General features: G+C 43.8%; 1 protein-coding gene and 1 long non-coding RNA gene across 2 annotated transcripts in view; both read left to right on the forward strand.

The window, feature by feature from the left end:
- The window catches only part of RUNX2 (RUNX family transcription factor 2), a gene marked incomplete at its 5' end in the record, with an annotated part of 127,665 nt that extends 104,064 nt beyond the window's left edge, over positions 1 to 23,601 (forward strand). Inside the window, 2 exons of the mRNA XM_029943173.1 lie at positions 18,143 to 18,208; positions 19,786 to 23,601. Coding sequence (XP_029799033.1) covers positions 18,143 to 18,208; positions 19,786 to 20,264 — 545 coding nt within the window. The remainder of the gene's footprint in view (positions 1 to 18,142; positions 18,209 to 19,785) is intronic.
- On the forward strand, positions 4,711 to 6,352 carry LOC115296744. Its single transcript, XR_003911028.1, has 2 exons — positions 4,711 to 5,209; positions 6,018 to 6,352. It is a non-coding gene; the product is annotated as an uncharacterized LOC115296744 (long non-coding RNA).
- Positions 23,602 to 24,083: the final 482 nt, after the last annotated feature.

Here is a 24,083-nt window from a genome sequence, read left to right on the forward strand (position 1 = left end):
CCGACTGAGCCACCCAGGAGCCCCTCGTCCACTCTTTTTCTACCTTTCATGGTTTTAGTTGAGCATTTTATATGATTTTCTCTCCTTTCTTAGCATATCAGTTATGCTTCTCTTTATACCCTCTTTTAGTGGTTACCCTGAGTTTGCAATATACATTTACCACTACTCGCGGTCTACCTTCAATAACACTATAGCATTTCATGGATAGATCGTGTGAATACCTTATAACCTATAAACATCTCTGTGTGTACTTTTTATGTGGACATAACTTTTCAGCTTCACTGGGTGAATGCCAAGGAGTGCAATGGCTGGATCACATGGTGAGAGCGTATTTACTTTTGTAAGAAACTGCCAAATTGTTTCCCAAAGTGGCCATGCCATGTTGCATTCCAAGCAGCAATGAATGCGAGTTTCTGTTGCTTTATGTCACCTCTGTGTGCTTTTATATTTGAAGTGGGCTTCTTGTAGATTATGTACAGTTGGGTCCTACTTTTTTATCCACTTTAACAATTTCTGTCCTAAATGGTGCATTTCGATAGTTGATGTCCAAGTGCTTAATGATACTGTTGGATTAACTAATACCGTAGGGTTTACTTTCAAAGGGTTAGTAAAAATCTCAGATGACCTGTTTAATCCAGCAAATGACTAAAGCATTTAAATTGGGACATGCACCCCCAAAACTGGATGGAACCCAACACTGATAAAATAGCGGTTGCTCAATAAAATTGTGTTGCATTGGTTTGGTTTGTTAGAAAGATATTCCGTCTGAGGCCCAGGCATATAGCATAGTGTTCAAACACTCAGAGCTTCGCTTGCAACATGCCGGAAACTGCGCTTGGCTGGGAATTGAGGGACCCGAGCTCTGGAGCAGCTCACTTAAGTTCTGTGGGTCTTAGGTTCCTTGTGTGTGAAATGAGGGAGTTGGGCTAGATACTCTCCAAGGTGCATCATAAAGCTCGGAATGTCCGTGATTCTAAAGTCCTGAGGGGGTAGGATTTCTCTCAGAAACATTCAGGAACGGCAGGTCAGAAATCTAAATACCGCCACCCGTGATAAAAATAAAAGCTAGCATAGTACTTGGTTTATGAACTAAATTAGTAGGAATTACTACTCTAGGTGTCAAGAAAAGCTTTGTCTTGTGCTTCAGTTGATTCTGATGAGAAGCAGTCTAGGATCAGGTTAATTAATGCCAAAGACCTGACACTGGTCTACAGGTGAATTTCTATTTAACATGAAGCCTCATAAACTTGCATGTGTGTCTGAGTCTGCAGAGAAATTTTGAAACCATGGCTTTATTAAAACTTTTAAAAACTTTATTTTATTGAAATTTTATATACCCTTGCATGGTTTTATGTGTCTTCTCTATTTTATACCCTCTTTACCTGGGGATGGTTATAATGAAGTAGAATTGAGAATCTTACCTGCTAACAGTTATGAAAACAAAAAAACAGGTGAATTCTGTTAATAATTGGATAAATGGGATGAGATTTTTCTATAGTAAAGAGTTTCTATAGTAAAGAAATAATATGAGAGAAAGTATTATTAGAATGATAAGAAAGTTCCTTTTAGTGAGACATTGCTATCATAGTATTTTATGACCACATGATAAAGTCTTTATTAATACAAATTACTTTCAACATAAATTTACTCATTTATTGAGATGGTTCTAATCACTAGAGGTACAGCGATAGGTAAGATAAAAAAGCTCAGAGGGCTTTTTCTACTGACATACGATGTAGTGATTAAACGTCTTTGAAACCAGACTCTGGGTTTAAATCTGGGCTTTTTGATTCACTTACTATGTGATCTTGGGACTATTACTTAGCTTGTCTGTACCACAGTTTCCTCATTTGCGAAGTGGACTAATAACCTCAGAAGGTTGTTGTAAGGACAAAAAGATAAAGTACACAAAGCTCTTAGAGTAATGCCTGGTAATAAATGTTAGCTATTTTTGGGGAAGGGTAGGCAATTGAAAATAAGAAAATGTTACCTAGGCATATGGCCTGTACAGAAAGTAAAATAGGGCGATGCTATGAGGAAGCTCACCGCAGACAGCAGAGAAGGCCAGAGCAAGGGCCCTGAGGTGGGGAGCATGTCTGGCGGCCGGAGCAGGGAGAAGGTGAGATGAAATCAGAGATTGCTACTCCGGATCATGCTGGGCCTCTGCTGGTCAGGGGGTAGAAGTTTGGATTTGTTGGTCCGTGCTGCTGTAAGCCATGGACAGTTCTTTTTTTTTTTAAGCTTATTTATTTAAGGGAGAGCGCAGGGGGAGGGGCAGAGAGAGAGGGAGAGAGAGAATCCCAGCAGCCCGACACAGGGCTCGAACTCACAAATGGTGAGGTCACAAACAGAGCCGAAATCAAGACTGAGCCGTCCAGGCACCCCTGCCGTGGGCAAAATTTAAGCAGAATCATGATATAAATGGATTTTGTGTTTCAAAGTGTCACTCTGGCTGTTGGCAGGAGAGCTGTGTGAGAGGATGGGGGAGGAAGCAAGAGCGTGCCTGGGAGGCGGTGGCGGTCTCCCTGGTGGAGGAAGGCTGCCTGAAAGCGGTGAGGACGCAGTCACTCCGGCCTGGAGCGGGTATTTTGTCTGGATCATCAAGATGTGTTAGCCATGCCTTTCCCCAACTGTTAGCCTACTTTAAAATACTATTACATCTTGTAAAATTTTAGTTAACCTTTAGACACTGTTCATATACCCCAGAGTGAAGCAGTAATTCAGGATTTGCTTGAGTTATTGGGTGAATACAAACCCACCAACCTGGAAAATTCGGGCCAGAAATCCATTTTGAGGGCTGAAATGCTTGGTTCGGTTGTTCCCATTGACACATTAATCTGATTATTTTCAGGAGCTCCCCTTCCTTGGAACTGTGCAAACACAGATTTCAGTGCAGTAAAGCCAATGACAAGATTAATTTGGGGGGGACTGACCGGCACCGTACATCCTTCTCACCCTCTTCAAGTATGGGTAGTACGTTTTTAACGTCTTTTCAGAGCCTCGATGCCCACCAATTCCTTTTACTCCTTTAAGACAGAATAAAATGAAAATCGCCACACTGGTGTGACCAATCTGGCGATGCAGGTGCTCAGACCCAGAAGTGTGGAGCAACAGCCCTGAAGTGAGGAGACCCCTCTGAGCAAGGGGCTAGTGCTGAGTTACCTTGGGCGGGCCGCTAATATCTTGCCTATGAGCAAACTAAAGCTAGATGAGGCACGAGCGCTTGTCCTCCCCGTGAATGGAAGAACCGCCTAGAACAGCTTCTTCCCAGAGGATTGACAAATGTGGGCGTATCTTAAATTGGAAAGAATTTGAATCGGTAGAGTGTCATAAATACACACTAAGATAATTAGTGTAAGTGTTGTAGTCCGCTGTCACGCCCTTACCAAATTCCTTCACCATGCCCTGTACCTTAAAAAGAGATTACTTGCACCCCCCCACCCCCAACCTTCAATTAGTGACTCTAGAAGTCAGCTTCAAGATCTTGTGAAGATAAGATCAATTCTTTACATTTCCTATTTGAAACATAACAAAAGTCTGTGGACATCTGCGTCTTTCTGGAATTCAGGGTGCAGAGGTACTCATTCTGAAAACTCGTGTCGCTATTTTTAAAGTAAAGAAGGAAAGCAGTAAAATCCAGGTCTTGGGAAGAGTGACCTAATCTACTTAAAATTTATTTGAGGGATCCATCTTGGGTTTTAGAAGCACAGAGGACTCAAAAAAAGATACAATTCAAAGAGCATCAGCCTCTTCGTGGGGGAGATGTATCATAAGTTCAAATATTCTGAATATTTTACACATTGGAATTATGGGTAGAAAGTTGGCTGTTTCTTCGGTGGTCAAACCTAGTTTTTAACCCTTTTCCCTGGCTTTGTCATTTGGAATAGAACAGTAAAGGAGAATAGAAGCCGAAGATTCAGTGTAAGGAGGAGGCAAAACTAGATTGGGAAGAAACAGGAAACAAGCCATTGTGGGGACGAGGGAGTCCTCATGAAAGGAATAAAATTTAAGAACAGTGCACTCTGCTAGAAAGAGGGGTGTTTTCTCCCCAGAAGCCAGAAGTTCCAAATCCCTATGCTACTCATGTGTATAATTAATTGTCTTCCTCTTCAGCTGAGGGGTGGTCTTGATCACGCTCATGCTTAAGCCTTGGGTACTGTTCTTTTTCACCACCACACTGCCGTGTGATATCGAAAATCACAGAAATGGTGACTAGACAACACTAAGACCTTAGGGCTAGAAAACTGGAGCCATGGTTACGTTTCAGCCCGTGTGCACACTACCCAAGCTAGTAATCCGAAGTGCCAGCTTTGGACCTGCAAAGACACTGCTCCCTGGGTCCTTGTAGATGGCTCCCTTGCCCTTTCCTGCTCCTCTATGCCAGGTGGCCTGGTGTCTGAAAGAGAAAAAGTTTTTCCCCAAAGGGAGCTCCACCCAAGGGTCTTCCTGCCAGCACTTAATAAAAAAGTAACGTCTCAAAGCATAAATAGTAGAACTTGTAGTTAAAGTTTGAAACGAATCTTTCTAGAAGTTTATGATTTTTTTAAACATTTGTTTATTTTTGAGGGAGAGAGAGAGAGAGACAGAGTGTGAGCAGGGGATGGGGTGAGAGAGCTGGAGACACAGAATCCCAAGCAGGCTCCAGGCTCTGAGCTGTCAGCACAGAGCCTGATGCGAGGCTCGAACTCGTGGACTGTGAGATCATGACCTGAGCTGAAGTTGGATGCTTAACCGAGGGAGCCACCCAGGCGCCCCTAGAAGTTTATAAAAATCACATCGGCTGTCCCACCTCGGTTATGTAGAACACAGATCGGAGCCATTCACGTTGAGCTCCCCACAGATGTGGCAGGTAAGTTCTAGTGCATATAACAAGCAGACTGGCACTGAGGGAAATGGGATGAATAAAGATTTGTACAAACACACTCTGAGAGTTAGGACTGTGGATTCCCCTGCAGGACCGCACCGGAGGTGAGAAGGTCGGTGGCCCAGTGCAGCCAGGTGACAGGTGGAGTCCAGCAGCCGGGCGGGCTGCTGTCTCAGAGGTTGCCGGCCCCAAGGCTGGGTCCGCTGAGAGAGGTGGAAACTTGGGCAGGTGTCACGGAGCGTGTGAAGAAGAACTAAAGACACCTCCAGGAGGGAGGAGGCATCCTCAGGAGGAAGCTTGGATCCTTCTTCTGCTCTAATTCGGGAACTCCAGAGAGCCAGGAAGGTGAAAAGACTTAGGACACTCGGGTCATCTCTAAGAGGGGCTTTTTTGATGGCAGAAATTAATGCTTCTGTAACACCAGGTGTTCTGAGATGAATTAGGTGCTGAGGAAAATGGGGTGAATTATAGCAACCGAGTCCAAAGGGGATAGTAAAATTGTAGCATTGATAATGATAATAATTTTTCGAGTGTTTTAAGTATGTAGGAAACACTTTTCACAGACATTGTCTCATTTCATCACTGTCACAGCTCATTGGAGTATAGATACTACTCTAGTCTCTATTTTGCCAGTAGGAAATGGAGGCTCTGACCTAGGTCACATAGTGAAAGACCAGGAGAGTCAACCCTCAACTCCCAAGTCTTTTGGTTCCAAATTTTCCTCATTAGGCTTTGCCATGAGAGTCGCCCCGCATCCGAACCAGGCTTTGCTACAGCGCCTTCTGGGTATCATCCTGGGAGGGAGTCTCATTGCGTTGGCCTTTCCAGCCTACACTTGGGGGACATAACACCAGCAGTCCTTACTGACTTGCTAACTTTCATGTTTTATACGGGTCAGGGTACCCCAAATAAAGTAAAACGCCCCGAGTCCCTGCCAGAAACAACAGTGGAAACTGTCCACCTCCTAATTTTGTAAATCTGAATTTTATTCGAGAGATTAAAAATGTACATATTAATGACATCTTAAAACCTCAAAGTACACCTTTTTATACGTGGGACAGGGAAAACCAAACTCCTTAAATTATGCATAATATACCTCCTATCCTGTAAGAGTTGGGAAGGTTGATGAAACTGTTATTTGTTTCAATTTCAGATAGTTCAGATCAAGACAGTTGACCTGAAGAATCCACAACAAGGAGCTAAAGAGAAAGAGCTCACATCACATTTCTCATCAAATGTGTGAGCCTAAACCTAACTGAAACCCTCTTTGCTGCTCAATTTAATGATGAAAAGCTTTTGTAGAAAGTGGTCCCATTTTCTTCAGGCTGTTGCAAACTGTTGCTAACAGTTACATTTTTGTTTTTAATTTTGTGGGGAAAATATTCTCGATTTTCTAATTGATATTGGTTATCTGGAGAGAAAACGGGTATTTTTTTGCGCAGTGGACATACTTCATTAAAAACACAATCTTGAGATACTACTTTTTAATGAATGGGCACCTTTCTTGAGAGGAACAGTATTTCTAATAGAACTTTTAAAGGTATTTTTGGAATTCTCCAGGTCACCTCACGTGTCGCAGAATCAGCATTTAGCAGCTAGAAACCCATGGAGATGATTTAGTTCAATTCTGTCATCTTATTGACAAGGAACTTGTGGGTCTGGGAGGGGAAGGGACCTCATGGCCGCCCTGCTCACCTGGGACAGTGCTGTGACCAGAACCCACAGCCCTGGCTGATCGTCCAGGGCTCTAGAATGTTCTCTCCCGCCACATTTCCAATAGGCCACCGACATTTTTTCTGTTGCTGCTGTCCATGGCCCCTTGTGATCTGAAGAAGAAAAAAGCTACCCTTAAATTTTCTCCTCCTCCTTTGCTCTTTCCTCTTTTACCCTGAAATTAAATCCTTATGAAGAAACTGAGTAGATTTTGCCCCGGCTCGGTGACAGCATCATCTCTCTTGACCAGTCATCGGCTGTTTTGGTCCACATCTGGAAGAGACTCGGGACGCTGTATTTTCGGGCTTGGAAGAGTCGGGCTGGAGTTTGTCCGTGGCGGGCAGAAAAGTTTGAGGAGCTACCATTGGACTGATGTTTGTCCCACAGCACAGAGCAGACCAGGCTTGCTCACTCACTTGTTCACTCTTTTTTTTGGGGGGGATGGGGGTCATCAAAACAAGTAGCTCTTCTCAGACACCTTAATACATAATTAGGTATGTCTGTTTACACTTGGGAGACAGAGGGCTTCACATCCCAAAGGAATTCAGGGAGTCTGGGAGCAGCCACAAACAGATGTTGGAAATGGCCATTTGTGGCGAGTTTTATGAGTATAGCACCAGAAGTACGCTTGGAGGATGAAACCCCTCTGAAGGAGTGTGTGTGTGTGTGTGTGTGTGTGTGTGTGTGTGTGTGTGTTATCAAGTGGAGTAGAAAGTGAAAGGACATCCTTTCTTCCCACCCTCCCATTTGCTCTAGTATTTGTTTATCTCCTACAACAAGGAAAAAGTTCACTATTATTTGGCTTTGGCTGTTTGAAGGCTTTTGCCAAATGCTTAACAATCTGTAGGGTTTGATTTCTCTCAAAAAAACCACTTTGAGAACAAGGCTCTATGTAACTAAGATGTGTTTGTTTTTGTTTAAATCACTCAGAAGAGAAATCATCTCTTGTCCATTGTTAAAAGAGAGGTTTCAATCAAAGGAAAATTCTACATATTCTAAAATATACAAACAGCTCTTTGAAACCGATGCCAAATCAAACTCTAAAAGGGACGTTTCTCTTGCAGAAGTTTTGAGTTAATTCCGTGTGCGAGGCTTGAGTGGAAAAACTCTGAGACCGTCAGAGGAGTGAGTTACTGTAACACTGCATTTGGATTCGGAAGTTGTGTGAGGAGCTTTGTCTCCGGAGAGGATGAAGACTCTTGTACGCGGTTTTAGGTTAGACTCTAGAAACAGAGCAAAAGAAATTCTTTTCGGAGTGAGTCAGTTTTTAAGTTAAATAAAACTTAGTAGTTTGTTTCCTGATGTTACTGGATCTAAACCTCCAATGTGAAAAGGCGTGCCTGTCATCACTTTATCTATATAAAAAAAAAAAGACTTCAAGTAAAATGTTCCCACTTGCTAAAGAAATACTGTCCTTTCCCCCATCAGGATTTGCAATAGGATGAAAAATACTGGATGCTAATGAGACAAGGCCAGTGGGGAAAAGGGACACAAATTAGGAAATAGTACTTCTCCTTCTCTGACGAAGCTTCATTATCAGCTGGTCTCTGTCATGCCTACCGCACCGGCCCTTTCTGGGAAGGGAAAACCATATGTCCCCAAAACCAGGGACAACTTAAAGGCAGTGTGCGATCTGAGATAAAGTTTTTGTTTTTAGGATCAGGGAAGCAAAGCAGGGAACAGGTTAGAACAGGAGACGCAGCCCCAAACCTGTGGTCGCAGCAGAGTTGTGGGTCTGGAACGGATCCCCCAGCCCTTTAGGTCCCAGCGAGCACAGGGATTGGAGGCCAGGAAGAGCAGCTGGCTGGGGATGGGCAGGCAGGAGCCAGAAGGCATCCACAGAGTGCAGTTCGGGTGTCCCCATCCCTTCTTCCTCACACGCAGACATAAATACTTCCCACGTGTCACTCTGAGAGGAGCGACAGTGCATTTAAAGATAAGGACAGCGCCTGTCCTCAAGGAATTTATGGGCTGGTAGCAGTGATGAGGGGGATGGTGGGTCCTCTGCAAGCGCACGCCTTGAGAGGTACGGAGGGAGAACGAGGTATAGAAGGAGAGGTCCCTGTTGGGCTCAAACAAGAACATGAGAAGAATCTTTGAAGCGGAGGGAGATTGTGAGGTAGGTTTTACAGGCTGCTTAGAATTCCAGGAGACTGAGATAGGCTGGAGGGTGGGGATCCTGAGGGCCTGAGGGAATCACGTAAACCAGGGCACGAAGGGGGGGAGTGGGGGGCCGTACAGAAAATGGAAAAGGGTCCTGTTTGACTGGATTGCAGACTTGATGAGGTGGAGTAAGAGAAAAGACTGCTCTCCCAGCAGATGTTTGTTCCGTGTCTATAGAGAGCTAGAAAGGTACACACACTTGAGTAAAGAGTGTGACATGAAGTCACAGAACAGGTAGGCAGTAACAAGCAAGGAAGTCCTGAGGAACCAGTAAGTTGGATGAGCTGAGGATTCAGGAACCCAGATGAGCCACGTGCGCAGAAGGTCCAAGACACACAACAAAAGTGGGTCTTGATTCTACAACCTTCCGTCCCAACCAGGAAGTCCCTTGTATTTTCCTCCAGGGGTGGGAACCCGTCCCTGGGCATGGCCAGCTCAGGCCTGCTCTGGGGATCAGTTCAGAATGGCTGTGTGACTGTAGAGGGAGGGAGGGCAAACCTAAGGATATGTCCTGGCAGGACCCAGCTGGAGCCTAAAGCCTGCAGGCTTGGATCCTAGATATTAGTATGGATTGTGTTAGATCTATCCTAGCTGTACCCCTTGGAGCTGACTTAGAGAGACTGAGTAGTTAGTACTTACTTCGGTGATCTGGTTCAAATTCTGGGTCTTGGGACATCAGGTGGTTTGAATCACATGGGCTGTTGGATCACACTGGGGTGCTGAGCCTTTGGAGGCTTCTCAGGTTTTGACTAACACTGCCTCGGGGGCAGCTACTGCCTAGAGCTGACTCTTCCTTCCCCCAGGGCCTTTCTGGCTCGGTGTTGGACCCAGAGGCACAGTCTGACCCATTGGTGCTAGAATGAGAGGAGCAGAGCTCTTGCTGCTTTAGGAAGTGGAGGCTTGCAGTTCAAGCTGAAAACACAGTGTGTGCATCAGGGGGTGGTGGAATGGGGTCCCTGTGATGATTATTTGTTGTCCTCCCCTCCCCTCCCCACTGCAAAGGGCATGTTTTTTTACAGAAGGGTTCTGGTGGGGCCTGGAGCTGGGCGTGCCAGGTAAATGGGGACTTTCAGCATTCTGATTCTCAGTTCAGGTCTTTCCTGGTTTGGACCCAATGTCTTCAGTTTTCTTTTCCTCTGGTTCTGCTAGTTCAGGTGGTACTGGTAGGAAGGAATGCCCTTTTGAGAAGATGTTTTCCCTTCGCTGTGTACATGTGCCCATTTTCACTTAAGAGAGTGTTACCCGCTGAGAGAACCTGACAACTAGAATAAGTGATTCGCCCAAGATTTTCTTAGAGCATCAGTGGCAAAGACAACAGGAGAATCCGGGGGCCGAGTCAAGCACAGCAAACGGATGGCACGAGTCAGGCTCACCATTTCAAGTCCCATCCCATCTGTATCCCCAGGGCTGTCTTTGGTAATTGATCAAGCCCCTTTTTCATCATTGCCGTCCAGGTGGGCACGGCCAATCAGTTAGAATTGGCATGAAGAACGAATCTGAGTCCAGGTCTGGGGCCAGGTCCTGGCCACCCATTACTGGTCTGTAGCTTTGAGGGAATTACTTACCGTAGCTTCAGTGCGTCATCCTCAGTGTGGGGGTCAGTGACATTGCGCACTGCACAGAGCAGTGGGGAGGATTCAGTGCCAGAACGTGAGTAAAGTGCTTCTCTAAAGACCTTCTGCATGCAGATCAGAGCCATCCCCTCTCACTTGTCTGGTTAGCCAATCTTTCCTCTTCATAAAACTGGCAACGTCATGGGACACCGTGAATATTAAATCTCTTATGAAATTCCCGTGGTTGACACAAAGCAAAGGCTGCTTTGTTAAGCAATAGCCGGCGCTGGTTCCCAGCAACCTGGAGTCAGAGCATTGTTCAGGAATGCTGCCGAACTCCAGAGAATGGCTCCTCAGAGTTTTCCACTAAAGCACCCCAAAGGGCAGAGGAAACTCCAGGGCTCCTTCACTGTTCCTGTTCTCCTCAATCTGTGGACGCAACCCCAAAGAACCCCAGCTCCTGTGCGGAGATCATTTTCAGGTCTCGTATATTCATGTGAATTTTACTCTGTAAAATGCCTGTTTTTGTTTTAATATAAAAATAATGTTCGAACTTACTAATATCAGCTATATGCCCCTGTTTAAAAACCTCCCCCCGTTTGTTCCCTTCTTGTATTTCATGCCCTCCTATCAGCTAGGCTTTGGTGTCCAATATATAACATCTCAACCAGTTCATAAATTTCTGCTTTTAATATAGTCTGAGTTACCACTAGCACAGGCCACGAGAAAATACCAGGCTGTCCCCTCCGCATCCAGGCTTTTTTTGAAAGATTTACTTAGGAACAATTTATCATTTAGTTGCAATTTTTAAAATAATCTTAATTGGCCACATATGTTATCAAATAAGAGCTGGTCTTGGAGCCTCCTCCTCTCTCCGCGCCTCCCACCCTACGCCCCCCTCTGCGCATGCGCACTGCGTTCTGCCAGAATGTCCGAAAATGAATTCTGCTGCTCTGGACAGATACCATCACAGGAAAGCCTCCCCCTGATTTGAGATAAGATTACTGATATTGATGCTGTTATTTTTAGGAGGGGAAGACTACTGCCTTTAAACCTCTCTCCCTCTTTCTCCTAGATTTTCCTCTCTTACTTGTGGCTCCATGTTTTGGTAGCCATAAGTCATTAGTGGTTTTTAATTTCTCTGAAACTGAAATAAGGTCTGAAAGGGTGGATTTGTCCCTTTTTTCCTTTTTTTTTTTCTGGCTAATCGGAGGAACGCAACCACATCTGAAGCCACTTGGCTCATTATGAATTTCATGGAAACTGATTCTCTGAAAGTGTTTCCATATGTGTGTTCCCAATATATCCCATCCTCTCTAAATGGGAGCACAGACGTGTGCATGGGCTGGAAATGGCTTCAGGATGTGACAGAGCAGTCATATGACCGCCACGGCACTGTGGGTGGCCCCTTCTGAAAGACACGGTGTCCTGGGTGCTGGCCTCCTTCCTGCAGCGGATCTGGTTTCAAAGACTACCCACCCTTCCTAGCCTTTAAAAAGTTCTTAATCAGGGCCTAGCAAGAAGATCTCTCTCATTTTTCCTCCGCTTCTCTGCCCCCCGCCCCAACCCTCTGGTTCCTTCCTTCTCTCTTACTCCCACTCCCTATGTGCATAACTCCCACATCTCCTACCCGCCTGCCTCCTTTCCCTTCAAAAAGAGGAAACACAGTATTCCAACAATATCCTCAAAATTTGGGTGGGTTTAAAGAATGGTTGAAGTTTCTGGAAACTGCCAGGTTGTTGTGTGGGTTTTTTCCCCCCTCTCTCTTTCCTCCAGCACTTAGCCTTAGGATCAGCTGGCCTTTCAGAATTTGTGAGCATGCAGTGGAAAAGTACAATTCATTACAACACGGAAAATAAATATTTATCCTGGATAGTTGAGGCACTTTTCCTCTCTTTTGCAAAACTATGGAGTTTGCTAGTCTGACCTTTCATTATCTTAAAAAAATTGGTTTCACATTCTCATTTTACTGGTTTCTTCCCCATTGGTGTGATCCATTACGTTTCTCCTGCATAGGGTATATTTTTCCAATTATTATTTAATGTAATTACAAGTAAAGCTAATTTAATGATAGATATTTGATCATTTTAGTGTGAGGGGGCAAATTCAAGGAAATTAAGAAAATTGATGTAAAAATCCTTTAAAACCTCAATGTGGAAAATGCAAAGTACTATTCCACATATAATCTAAAAATTGATTTTTGGATGATATTTACATAGCATTTCTGCTTCTGTCCTGTTGCCTATTAGAGACTATGCTAGTCATTCATCTGTGTAGCACATTTTTCGGAAGTACCCATCCTTTCCAAGTACTGTACTATGTACTAGGTAGGTTCTAAAAAGATACGCAATTCTCATTCTTTATTTTCTTTCGTCTTGGTTGGAAAATGACAATACTTATCTAAAGACAATGATAATACTTTAAAATGCATGGAGTAGAATTTATAGACATAAATGTTCAGGAAAGTTGATAAGAATTTGTATACTGGGAAGTTCTTGTGTATTGGTGAGCTTTTAAAAAAATGTTTAATGTTTATTTATTTTGAAAGAGAGAGAGAGACAGAGTGTGAGTTGGGGAGAGGAAGAGAGAGAGGAAGACACAGAATCAGAAGCAGGTCCCAGGCTCTGAGCTGTCAGCACAGAACCCAGTGTGGGGCTTGAACCCACAAACTGTGAGATCATGACCTGAGCCAGTCGGACACTTAACTGACTGAGCCACCCAGGAGCCCCTATGGGTGAGCTTTAAAGATAGTGCCCAGCCTTGGTCTGGCAGAGAGAAGAGAGGTGGTCCTGAGTCTGGGGAGAATGTGTGTAAAGCTCCAGTGAGGGTCCTGAGTGTATGTCCTGCTGCAAAGAAAAGGGTTCAAACGGAGGAGCAGTGAGACATGACCTAGGAAAAGGAGAACAGAGGACTCTGAATATGCCAGTAGCCTCCTCCTCACTCTCCAGCCTTCATGGTGAAGGTGCTCAGTCATGCCTTAGTGAAAGGTGGCAGACCTGTGCCTGGGTGGGGGTGGCACCTTCTGGTTTTTGTGTGGCCTGAAAAGAGTTCCCCGTCCCTGTGTGTGTTTCCAAGGAATGCACATCCAAGGAGACTCAAGGCAGATCGTTTTCCCACCGGCATGCTGTGTCAGGGCAGCATAGGAAGAAGAGCCATGCTTTAATCTCCCAGTGTCATTCAGATCTACCTTGTCCCCACCCTTCCCTTTCTTCATCTGTAAAGGTCATCTTTGGTTCTCGATGACTCTGATGTACTTGCTGTCCATACTAGTCCAGAACTCTGACCGAGTGTCAGTCTTACCCTACCCCAAATAAATAACCTTCGTGAGGACGGTTGCCCTGGGATCCCGAGGGAGGTGAGCGTGCTAACTCGCCTTCCCACAGGCCATGCTTTTGTGGTCTGGGCCTCTTGCTCCCTCACCTCTTATCCGTATGGCCCCCAGTGTCAATGTATAACACAGATGCTGGCTCTGAGGATACTGGGAACACCACCAGTGGCAAAACAGAGGTTTCTGTTCACTAGTAGTGATTGATTGTCTGAAAGCTGAGGTCAGGTGATGCTTGGGAAGAGCTTTGGACACTCTTTAAAGAGAGTGTTACAAGGATTTATAGTTTGGAGTGGTGTTAGAATACATGTTAGGTTTGATGTCAGCATTGCTTTAATGCTTATTTTATCTATTTTTTTTTTTTTTTACTGTTTCAAAAATGTACCAACCATTGTACGGAGTTCCTGATCCCTGGACGAACTTACTTTTTGATTCATTTATCCATCCATCCATATACGTACATTAAAAAGGCAAAGCCCAAAAAACTTAAGCTCCTACCATGCAGAAGGGACATGAGAGGAAAATAAATCATGACCTTTGCCATCCAAAGCTTACTTTATAGTTGGAGAGAACAGGCTAAGAAACAGCTAATAATTCAGTAAAGTAGTGACTCTTCAGGGCCCAAAAGAGAGATATGGAAAATAAATACTATTGGAACAGGAGGGAAATAGGAAATTATATAATAGAGCAGTTGGGGAGGAGCAGCTAGGAATGTTGTAGCAGGAGAAGAAGATTCTTAGAGGAAAGCAGCTCTGTGGCGATCTGAGTATTCTGTGTTCTGAAAGAATGCCATGAGCGGGTTAATAAAAAGTACTTGGGCTCTATTTGAGATTTGTCAAAGCAGTAACTCCTACCATTTAAAAGGCCCCAATGAAGCTTTGAAGTTAACACCTCATTGCAGAGAAGTATGATGGCTTTTCATTCTGTAGTTTTATGCCCTTATGTTAAAAAGTAGGACAGGGCCTCTGCTATGCCAACCTAATTCCACTGGGCTTCAGGGCCCCTCTTCCTTTCCCGTGCTCGACCTGCCTCCTCAGGTGGCGCGTGTAAATCCTGCTGCTGAGAGGGGACAGTGCTTGGGTGTAGTGCTTGCTAGCTGACAGCCCCAAATGGCAAGTGCCTCATCTGTTACTGTTTTCATTCATTCTAGAGATCTTCTTGCCCATTCTCAGGCCAACTATGATGTATGGAGGGCTTCTAAGTGAGAAGGACATATGCAAAGGTATTAGGTAAAGGCTCGGAAATGTCCAGTAATATTGTTGAAGCTCTGAAGGCGAGACAGATAAGGATTAGACAGCTCTGCCCTCAGCAGTCCACTCATTAGTGAGGAGTCAAGCATGATCCAAGATAACTGGCACTTGAGTGTGTAAAAGATGCCAGCGGGGGCCGATTGTTGGCCACGAGACCAAGATCGGGGACTCTCTTTTATCCTCCCTTTTTTTTCAGTTTTAGCTCTTTCCACCACACTTTCCACTTGCTCTGAAACCCCAAGAAACCCTGTCGGGTAAAGAGAGACTTTCTTTTCTCCCAATAGATCTTGGCATGGGGATGGGGGAGGAAGAGGCAAGATGTTTTAAATGTCTTTTATTAAAAAAATTTTTTTTTAATGTTTATTTTTGAGAGAGGCAGACAGAGCTTCAGTGGGGGAGGGGCAGAGAGAAAGACATACACACACAGAATCAGAAGCAGGCTCCAGGCTCTGAGCTTTTAGCACAGAGCCCGACACGGGGCTCGAACTCATAAACCATAAGATCATGACCTGAACTGAAGTCAGATGCTTAACTGACTGAGCCACCCAGGTGCCCCAAGATTTTTCTACTTTTAAAATTATTTTATTTTTATTTGAGCTTCATAGGCATTTTATTAATATATTCTTCCCATGTATATTAGGCTCTGCTGCTGCTGTTTTAATGAGCAGGGTTCTTGCAGCTCTTTTTATGAGAGCTGCATTCCTTTGCCAACTATCTGACTGTGGCCAGAGGTACAGATAACAGTTCCGGAATGAAATGCGTCTGTAGGAAACCAGCAGGTCCTAAGGGAATCAAACCCTTGACCTAGGTCTCATTCACATTATGCTATGAGCAACTGAACTAATTGCCCACGATTTAGCAGATTAGATCCAACAAGATGTCAAAGAGTTTGTCACTAGATCCCAAAGACAGTACCTCTTATTGGGGCAACGTATAGGCACCAGGAGAGCCGGCTTAAATGTTTTTAGGCAAAGTTAGATTTTTAAGGCAAGATATATATGTGCCTGTGATTGTGTAGACCAGATTCCTTAAGGGTAACTAATATTGCAAAGAGGTCGGAAGTCATGGCTCTGTATCTCTTGAGCGGCCTGGCTCCCCTTCTCTGGTTCTCAGCTTTCCTGTTTGTTAATGGGGAAGATTAGAATGGATTATCTTAGCAGTCAGTGAGGGATTTGGGTCTTTCCCTCAGAGTAGCTAGCCCCAACAGCAGAGGGGAGTAAATGGGTACTGTAGGGAATCTGGGGGACACAACATACATCTTCATCGGTGCAAAATTTTGTTGCACTCACTTTTTGTTTGTTTGCCTAGAAATTCACTTAAGTATTGTATTCCACTCCATATCATATTAATGTTTACAATATTGTGCAATATACCCAGTCTCCAGGTTGGGTAAAACCAACCCTTTGGGAAGATGCACCATGTTTATCTTGGGCGTCAAGTTAACTCCGGGCAGCACTGACTTTATTTAATCGGTAGGTTGCAGTCAGAGGTTTTACACCGGCTCAGGGAAGCTCTCAGGCTGTAAGGGACATCCCTGGAGCGGTTCCTGAGCTTTCGCTTTACATTTATAAAATTAGATTGAGGTAATAGTACTTTCAGAACTCTCCAGCATTTTATTTTGACCATTTTAATAAGTAGATAATACGTTTTCTTTACTTTAGTTGATACAACATCTGGGTCTTTTGTTGTTGTTGTTGTTGTTTTTGGGTTTTTCTGGTAAATTTGTAGTTGTAGTGTGGCTAGTGACATAGGTGTGTGTAGTTTAGTATACAATGTCAAGTTTACCCAAGAAGGCTGCCTAAAAGAATACCCAAGTTCTTGTGCAACACAGAGATTAAAACAGATACAACCCTATTCAGTGAAAGAAAGTTTAATTATATCGTTTAATTCTGCAACAATTATTATAAACTGAAGATTAGGGAGGGCTTTATTTTTTTTTTCTTTTTAAGTTTAGAATTCTTTCCTTCTCCTCACCATAGATTAATTATTATATTGGGGATCTCATGTGAGACTGTGAGGAGTTGTTAACATGTCTTCATACAGAACACATTGCAGTGTGTTTCAGAAACATTTCTTGGTAACTCACAATGAGTAAGGCAATTCCAGAAAATTCTATGTTTTGTAAGTTTTAAAAATGACTGTATAATCCCTTTAAAGTCCACATTAGCTCTTTTTGCCCAGAAGGAGTTAATCCTCAAAATATTACAGTCTCAAATGACTAGAAGCGATTGGTCAAAATTCTGTAAACCTAGCAGAAATTTGTTGCATTGTTTTCTATAAACCACAACCAGAGCTCATTAATTGAAAAATGAATGTCAATTTCCATTAGCCGGCATCTATAAACCAAAAAGGTACAGCGATCCTGGCATATGACGGGTAATAAAAACATCAGCAGAATGTATCAGGTGAAACAGAGGAGGTGAGGGGGTGGAGAAATAAATTCAAAACCATATTGGAGTTTACTGGCAGGGCCCCACATCGGGGGTTTTAATGAGGCTTCTGCATCAAAATAAGGGAAACCACATGGAATTTTAATTATGACTACAGCATATTTTAAGTACAAATACCCACGAGAAGCATTTTCCCCCCTTACATTGACAAGCCTATCTGTGTGAGCTCGGTGCTTCTGGAGGGGGGGGGTGGTGGGGGCGCAGGCGTTGATGTTTTTAGTGGGACTTCTTTCTGTTTGAAATTGTTCACATTATTCTGGTTTCTCTCACATGATCCAAGCATTGAATGTAATCTGTACAGAAGTGGCCTGCCTTTTACTATTGGCTCTGCCAACTCCAACTCCCCAGATGCTGGTCAATGAAAAGGCTGGCAGGGGGAACCTCCGTGGCCTCAGTGCATAAGCACGGGGCGGGGGTTGGTAGGGGACACCTTCAATGTCATCTGCTCCAATTTGTGATTCTGTCCTAATCCCCTACTGCCACATTTTAACATCTGAGCCGGTGAGGATTTTGCATCTGGGAGGGTTAGGCAGAGAAGCCTGTCGACGAGGGAAGAATTTATGAAAAGCAGAGAGCAACTGACCAGACTGCGTTAGTTTTGGTTCGTCATCTTGAAAGTGTTTGCTTCTGGTATTAGAAGCCGCTGACTAGCTCTTTATCCTCTGCTTACGGGCCTGCGAAACCTGGGAAAGCACTAATGAGGGTGGGAACTTCTCGGCCTCCCCCTCCCCTAAGGCTTTGCTTCTCCTGCTGTCTTGGAGTTCAAGGTGCTAGACCGGTTAGAGCTGGAAGGGAACTTAGAGCTCATCCCCCTCATTTTACAGATGATGACACTGCCACCTCTGACTTCTGCCTCTGGCCTTCCACTCTCAGTAAGAAGAGCCAGGCAGGTGAGACTTTTCACAATTGCGGGGGCTGGGCTGGGCGGGGCTGTCTGATTGGTACTGTCAGATTTTCGAGAAAAACTTTTGTTAACTATCTGTTGCTTTTAAATACTCGCTTTGAGTTACAAACGCACATCATGGCACTTAGGGAGATCACAGGCGGTGTGCATTTTGACAAAAATCAAAACTCTCAATCGGCACCATTAAAGAACAGTGTCGGGATTATGCCGTTAATAAATACTGGAGTATCCGAGAACATGGGCTAAATGAAAACGGGGCTGAAAAAATACCTCCTGACTAAGGCCTTAAAGAAGTACTAAGTGCTTTTCCTTGTGGACCAAAACTACAGGAAAAGCAAATATGTGAGATGCAAAGAATTGGAAGACTTTAGATGTGACACAGTCTTGAGAACACCAGTATTCTAGAAGGTCTTGTTCTAATTCTGTCAATTTTAGAAAATCATAACCCAGCCTCTGAAGATCACAACTGTAAATTTTTAGGCATCTCAGAAACCTGATTTCCACATCAAGTGGTTTATGACTATGGTTTTATAAGTTTAAGCACCAGAAATACCTACTAAGGAGGCACACTGTTAGTTTTAGAAGTTATAGGACTTCACATTTCAGGGCAAAAGCAGCTTTGCCTTCAGGTACCACTGCAAGTAGCCTGAAGCTGGTGCCATAGGATGTGGCGCAGGGGCCTGGTGAATGGGTGCTTGAGGTGCCCCCTGGGCACAGAGCCTCTCATGAAAGCTGCATTAGGCCGCTGGCCAAAATGGGGTCCGAGGTCTCCCACTGAGACACGAAATGCACAGATTCCTAGGTACTAAGCCTTCCTCCTACCCTCACTTTTAAAACCCTCTTATTTAGCGTATGACGCTCGGGAGAATTTCTAAGGGCTAGACTCTCCCCATACGCGCCCAGAAAAGTAAGATAGTTCCAGAATACGTTGAAATCTGGTTTGATTTCAGTCTGGTTTGATTTCTTTTTTTTTGAAATCTGTTACTAAGATCAAGAATAAAACAAGATTATAGATTATTTTTAAAATGGAAAAGAAAGAATAGGAAGCTGTTAGGGTATCTTTTTGGAGTTCCTTCATTGATGGAGGGGCCCTGTCAAGAGTACCAGTAACAAAACGGATCACTTTGGGATTTCTTTATATCGGTTGAGAAAATAAAATTGGGTTGAGTGATTTCGTAAAAACGTCACTTTCAAATATCTGAGGTGCAACGAGAGACAGAAAAAAAAGCCATTGAGGATTCAGTCTTAAAGTCTGGTGAGTGAATCTATAATGATCAGTGTTGGGTTGGTTTACACATAAGACCTAGCACACATTTGGGTTTTTTAAAGCCCTTTGGGTTCTCTGAAGGTGAAGAACTTGAGGATCCTTGCCGCTAAAACTGTTAAGTGGAAAAAAAAAAAAAAAGAAAGACTGTCTCGTGACTGGTGCATTTGAAGGTCTGTTTGTGGCTTGCTGTTCCTTTTTGGGAGGCTAAAGTTTTTTTTTTTTTTCTTGTAAAAATTCTCTCATTATTTTAATTGATATTTACAGATTTTTCCCCCGTCTTCTGTTATAATTTTTAGGTGCTTCAGAACTGGGCCCTTTTTCAGACCCCAGGCAGTTCCCAAGCATTTCATCCCTCACTGAGAGCCGCTTCTCCAACCCACGAATGCACTATCCAGCCACCTTTACTTACACCCCGCCAGTCACCTCAGGCATGTCCCTCGGTATGTCCGCCACCACCCACTACCACACCTACCTGCCACCACCCTACCCCGGCTCTTCCCAAAGCCAGAGTGGACCCTTCCAGACCAGCAGCACTCCATATCTCTACTATGGTACTTCGTCAGGATCCTATCAGTTCCCCATGGTGCCGGGGGGAGATCGGTCACCTTCCAGAATGCTTCCGCCATGCACCACCACCTCGAATGGCAGCACGCTATTAAATCCAAATTTGCCTAACCAGAATGATGGTGTTGACGCTGATGGAAGCCACAGCAGTTCCCCAACTGTTTTGAATTCTAGTGGCAGAATGGATGAATCTGTCTGGCGGCCATATTGAAATTCCTCAGCAGTGGCCCAGCGGTATCTGGGAGCCACATCCCAAATGTATCAATATATACATATATAGAGAGAGTGCATATATATGTATATCAATTAGCTATCTACAAAGTGCCTATTTTTTAGAAGATTTTTCATTCACTCACTCAGTCATGATCTTGCAACCACAAGAGGGTAGACATTGAGAAGCAGAAGGCCCAAGAGAGACAATCGTATTCAGGTTTCAGATGGTTTTCTATTTAAACTGTACTTTCACAAACCAAGGAAAAAGGTATCTTTTGTCATGTTGTCGTTTGGCCTGTTGCCCCGAATCACCCGTTCCTATGCCGACTCAGAGAGGTGGACTCCGGGCTCAGGAGGAAGAAGAGCAAAGCCGCTTCCTCTCTGTGCTTTGAAACCGCACGCCCTCGCGGTTGCCGCTGTGTACGGACCTGTGCCCTCGGCAGACCCGCTTCTAAAGCCCGTCGAGGTGCACGCAGAGGGCACAGAGGTAGGACGGACGCTCCCAAGCCCAGTGCGAGCCATTCCGAGTAACTGTTCCAAACGGCTCTCAGGCTTGCCGCAAGTTCTCGGCGGCCTGTTTGGTTCAGTGCTGTTGTTGTTTTCCTACTTTTAAGACAGTGACTCCAAAAATACCGATCAGGATAGATGATTTGATTTTACTTTTTTATACTTTGTTTGTTTCCTTGTCCCATTTAACCAAAAAGAAATCCCGTCCTTCAATCCACCTCCCCCTGCCTCCTTCTCCTTTCTCCTTTTATGCAAAACTGAAAATGGCAATACCTTATTATAGCCATAATGGTATAGGTAGTGTTTGTGTTTGGCTGTGTGTTGTTTTCTTTTTTTTTAAATTATGAATATGTGTAAAATCTGAGGTAACTTGCTAACGTGAATGGTCATATAACTTTAAAGATATATTTATAATTATTTAATGACATTTGGACCCTTGAAACATTTCTTAGTGTACTGATATGTTGACTTCGGTCTCTAAAAGTGCTCTTTATTAAGTAACAAATTTCTTCAGTGGGCTAGAGCCATATCTGAAATATTGCTAAGCAGTTTCAGTTCAGGCACAATGTGATTTTCAAAAATACGTCCATCTCCAAATATTTTAGATGTAGCTTTTTTTGTGATGTATGAAGGAAATGTTATGTCTCGTTCTTTCAGATCTTTGACTGCCTCTAACACAGCTTTGCCTTTTAAAGCAATAATTGGGGATTTTAAAACCAACTCTTAGCCCTTTATCATTTATGTTGCCCTTTATCAGCATGAAATGCTGGAGTGATGTGGTTTCCTAATTTCTTTCAAATGACAATGACTCTTGTCATACTAAAAAGACAAGCACAAGCGAATCATTGAACTGCAGAAAAACGTTCTGTGGTTTCATAGTTAAAGCAAAACTCTAAAGCACCAGGCTTCATAGTAAAGACGTAGCGGAAAGCCACACATGTGGCTTGAAGGGTCAATCAGGATGCACTTAGTACAGGAAAAGCCAAATTGTGCCAGAGATTCTTAACCCACTGGCCTTACCAAATAGTGTCAGGAGAACCCAGAGCTGCCTTCTCAGAGGCCCCGCTGGCAGCTCTCTACCAAATCTTTACTTAAAGGGGCAGATTAAGTCATTGTCTTACGGGGAAGCGGGTCATCCAAAGTAGCAGGCCAGTTCCCCCAGATAGCCGGTCTGAGAGAACACCTGGCCTGTGGGGACCCATATCCACCCCTTTTGGGTCAAGGGAAGGCAAGGCCACGTGAGGTTTGGGGTCTTACTCCTGTACACGAATCTGAGCAGAAGCCCTCCCGTAGCATACACCCTGGAGACCACGTGGCAAATTCTCAAGCATGAATACTTAATCCAAGCCAGGATCATTTGAATGACACCACCGGGCAAATCCCTGCCTGTTCCTCCACAGGTCCGGGCCCCTTCCTTTCAATCCTGTGCCCCTCCGAGCAGAACTCTGTCAAGATCTGTCTCCAGCCCCTCCAGGCCCCTGCTCTGAGGTCCCTCCCAAGCCCACCTCACCGGCCGCCACGCCTTGCAGGGAAAGTGTGGGGGCCCTGGGCTTCTCGCCTGGGGGCCTCCCTTGCAGTCCCCCAACTCCTCCCAACAAAAAATCGAGGGCAGAATAAAGCAAAACCAAACAAAATAAAACACTTTGCCTTCTAAAGGTTGTATACCAAGTATGCTTAGATAAATAAGCCACTTTTCTATTAACTAAGATGAAAGTAGGAACTGATACTATTTATTGTTTGTGTGTGGCAGCTTGAAGCCCGCCACTGTCCATTTATTTGTAAGTGTAAAATATGTGTGTGTGTTTCAGCAGCACTTAAAAAAGCCAGTGTCTGGTTACACATTTCAATTTTAATTAATTGACATAAAAATGTTACCGCCAGTGCCAGCTGTAAGCCTATTTAATAAAAAAAAAAAAGGTACTATATTTGTACGTTATTTTTTAATGTTAAAAGGGCTTTTTTAAGTTTACAGTACACATACTAAGTGACTTTTAGGGATGCTTTTGTGTTGAAATGTTATTAGAGTGGCTGCAGGCAGCAACCCAGAAACACTTTAAAAGGTTTTTTTTTGTTGTTGTTTTTTTTTTTGTTTTTTCCCTGGGGAAACATTCAAGGACTTCTCCCCTCCCTCCAACCACTCCAAAGGGGTAAGTCACATTTCTTAGATCGAATTCCGCCCTTTTTTAAAGCCTGGGGGTTAAATTTTTCTTTTTCGTTTCCTTTTTTCTTTTTTTTTAACCGAACCCTTAATTTGCACTGGGTCATGTGTATGATCTGTGATTTGAAGACCAAAGCAGAGCCTTACAACCACCACCACCACCGTGAGACCATGTAGTCGCAAACACTCTGTTTTTCCTTCAGGTTAAAAAAGAGCCTGGTTCTTTATAGGGCCAGTGCCACTGGCGTTTGCGGTGTGACCAACGCAGACGCGTGTATCTGTTTGAGTTGTCTCAGAATTTTAACCTCTGCCGGGGTCCCAGAACAGGTACCACAGCGTTGGTTTTGGATGAAGGAAGTGACATCCAGCCTGGAACCAGGAGACTCAACAGATGGGCTGCTGTGTGCTCTTTACACAGTCTTGCCCCACCAGGGCCCTTTGCAAGGACGCTGAGAAATACACACACCGCTAGGGACCATCCATTGCAAACTCAGAGGGGAGGAGACGTGTGTGCTGGCTTAGAGTTCCCTTCGCTCCCTGGAGAGGGGACTGACTCAGAGTCTAGGTTAATACATGGAGACACAGAGCATGAGCGAGAACAAGAATTACTTCTAGGCTATTCGAAAGAACAATAATAAATAAAATAAAGGCGACTCTTCCAAACCTTGAATTTGTTGTTCTTAAAAAGAGAATGCATTTACAAACTATTTTCTGTGTGAGAATTTTTTAGATGTTTGTTTACTTCATGTTTACAAATAACTGTTTGCTTTTTATGCAGTACTTTGAAATATATCAGCCAAAACCATAAGTTACAGTAATTTCTTAGGTATTCTGAATAAAATTCCATTTTTTTTGGATATGCTTTACCATTCTTAGATTTCTGTGGAACAAAAAATGTCTGTAGCATTTTGTGTAAATACAAGCTTTTCATTTTTATTTTTTTCCCATTGCTGTTGCCCAAGATCTGCTCTCTCTGCACATATTGTACAAATTCTGGTTTGTCCCACAGGCCATGATCGTGGATGAGTTTACTTTCAACTTCAAAGGGACTATTTGTATTGTATGTTGCAACTGTAAATGGAATTATTTGGCATTTTTTTCTCATGATTGTAATATTAATTTGAAGTTTGAATTTAATTTTCAATAAAATGG

The sequence above is a fragment of the Suricata suricatta genome, chromosome 7 (assembly GCF_006229205.1).
Source record: "Suricata suricatta isolate VVHF042 chromosome 7, meerkat_22Aug2017_6uvM2_HiC, whole genome shotgun sequence".
Lineage (NCBI taxonomy): Eukaryota > Metazoa > Chordata > Mammalia > Carnivora > Herpestidae > Suricata > Suricata suricatta.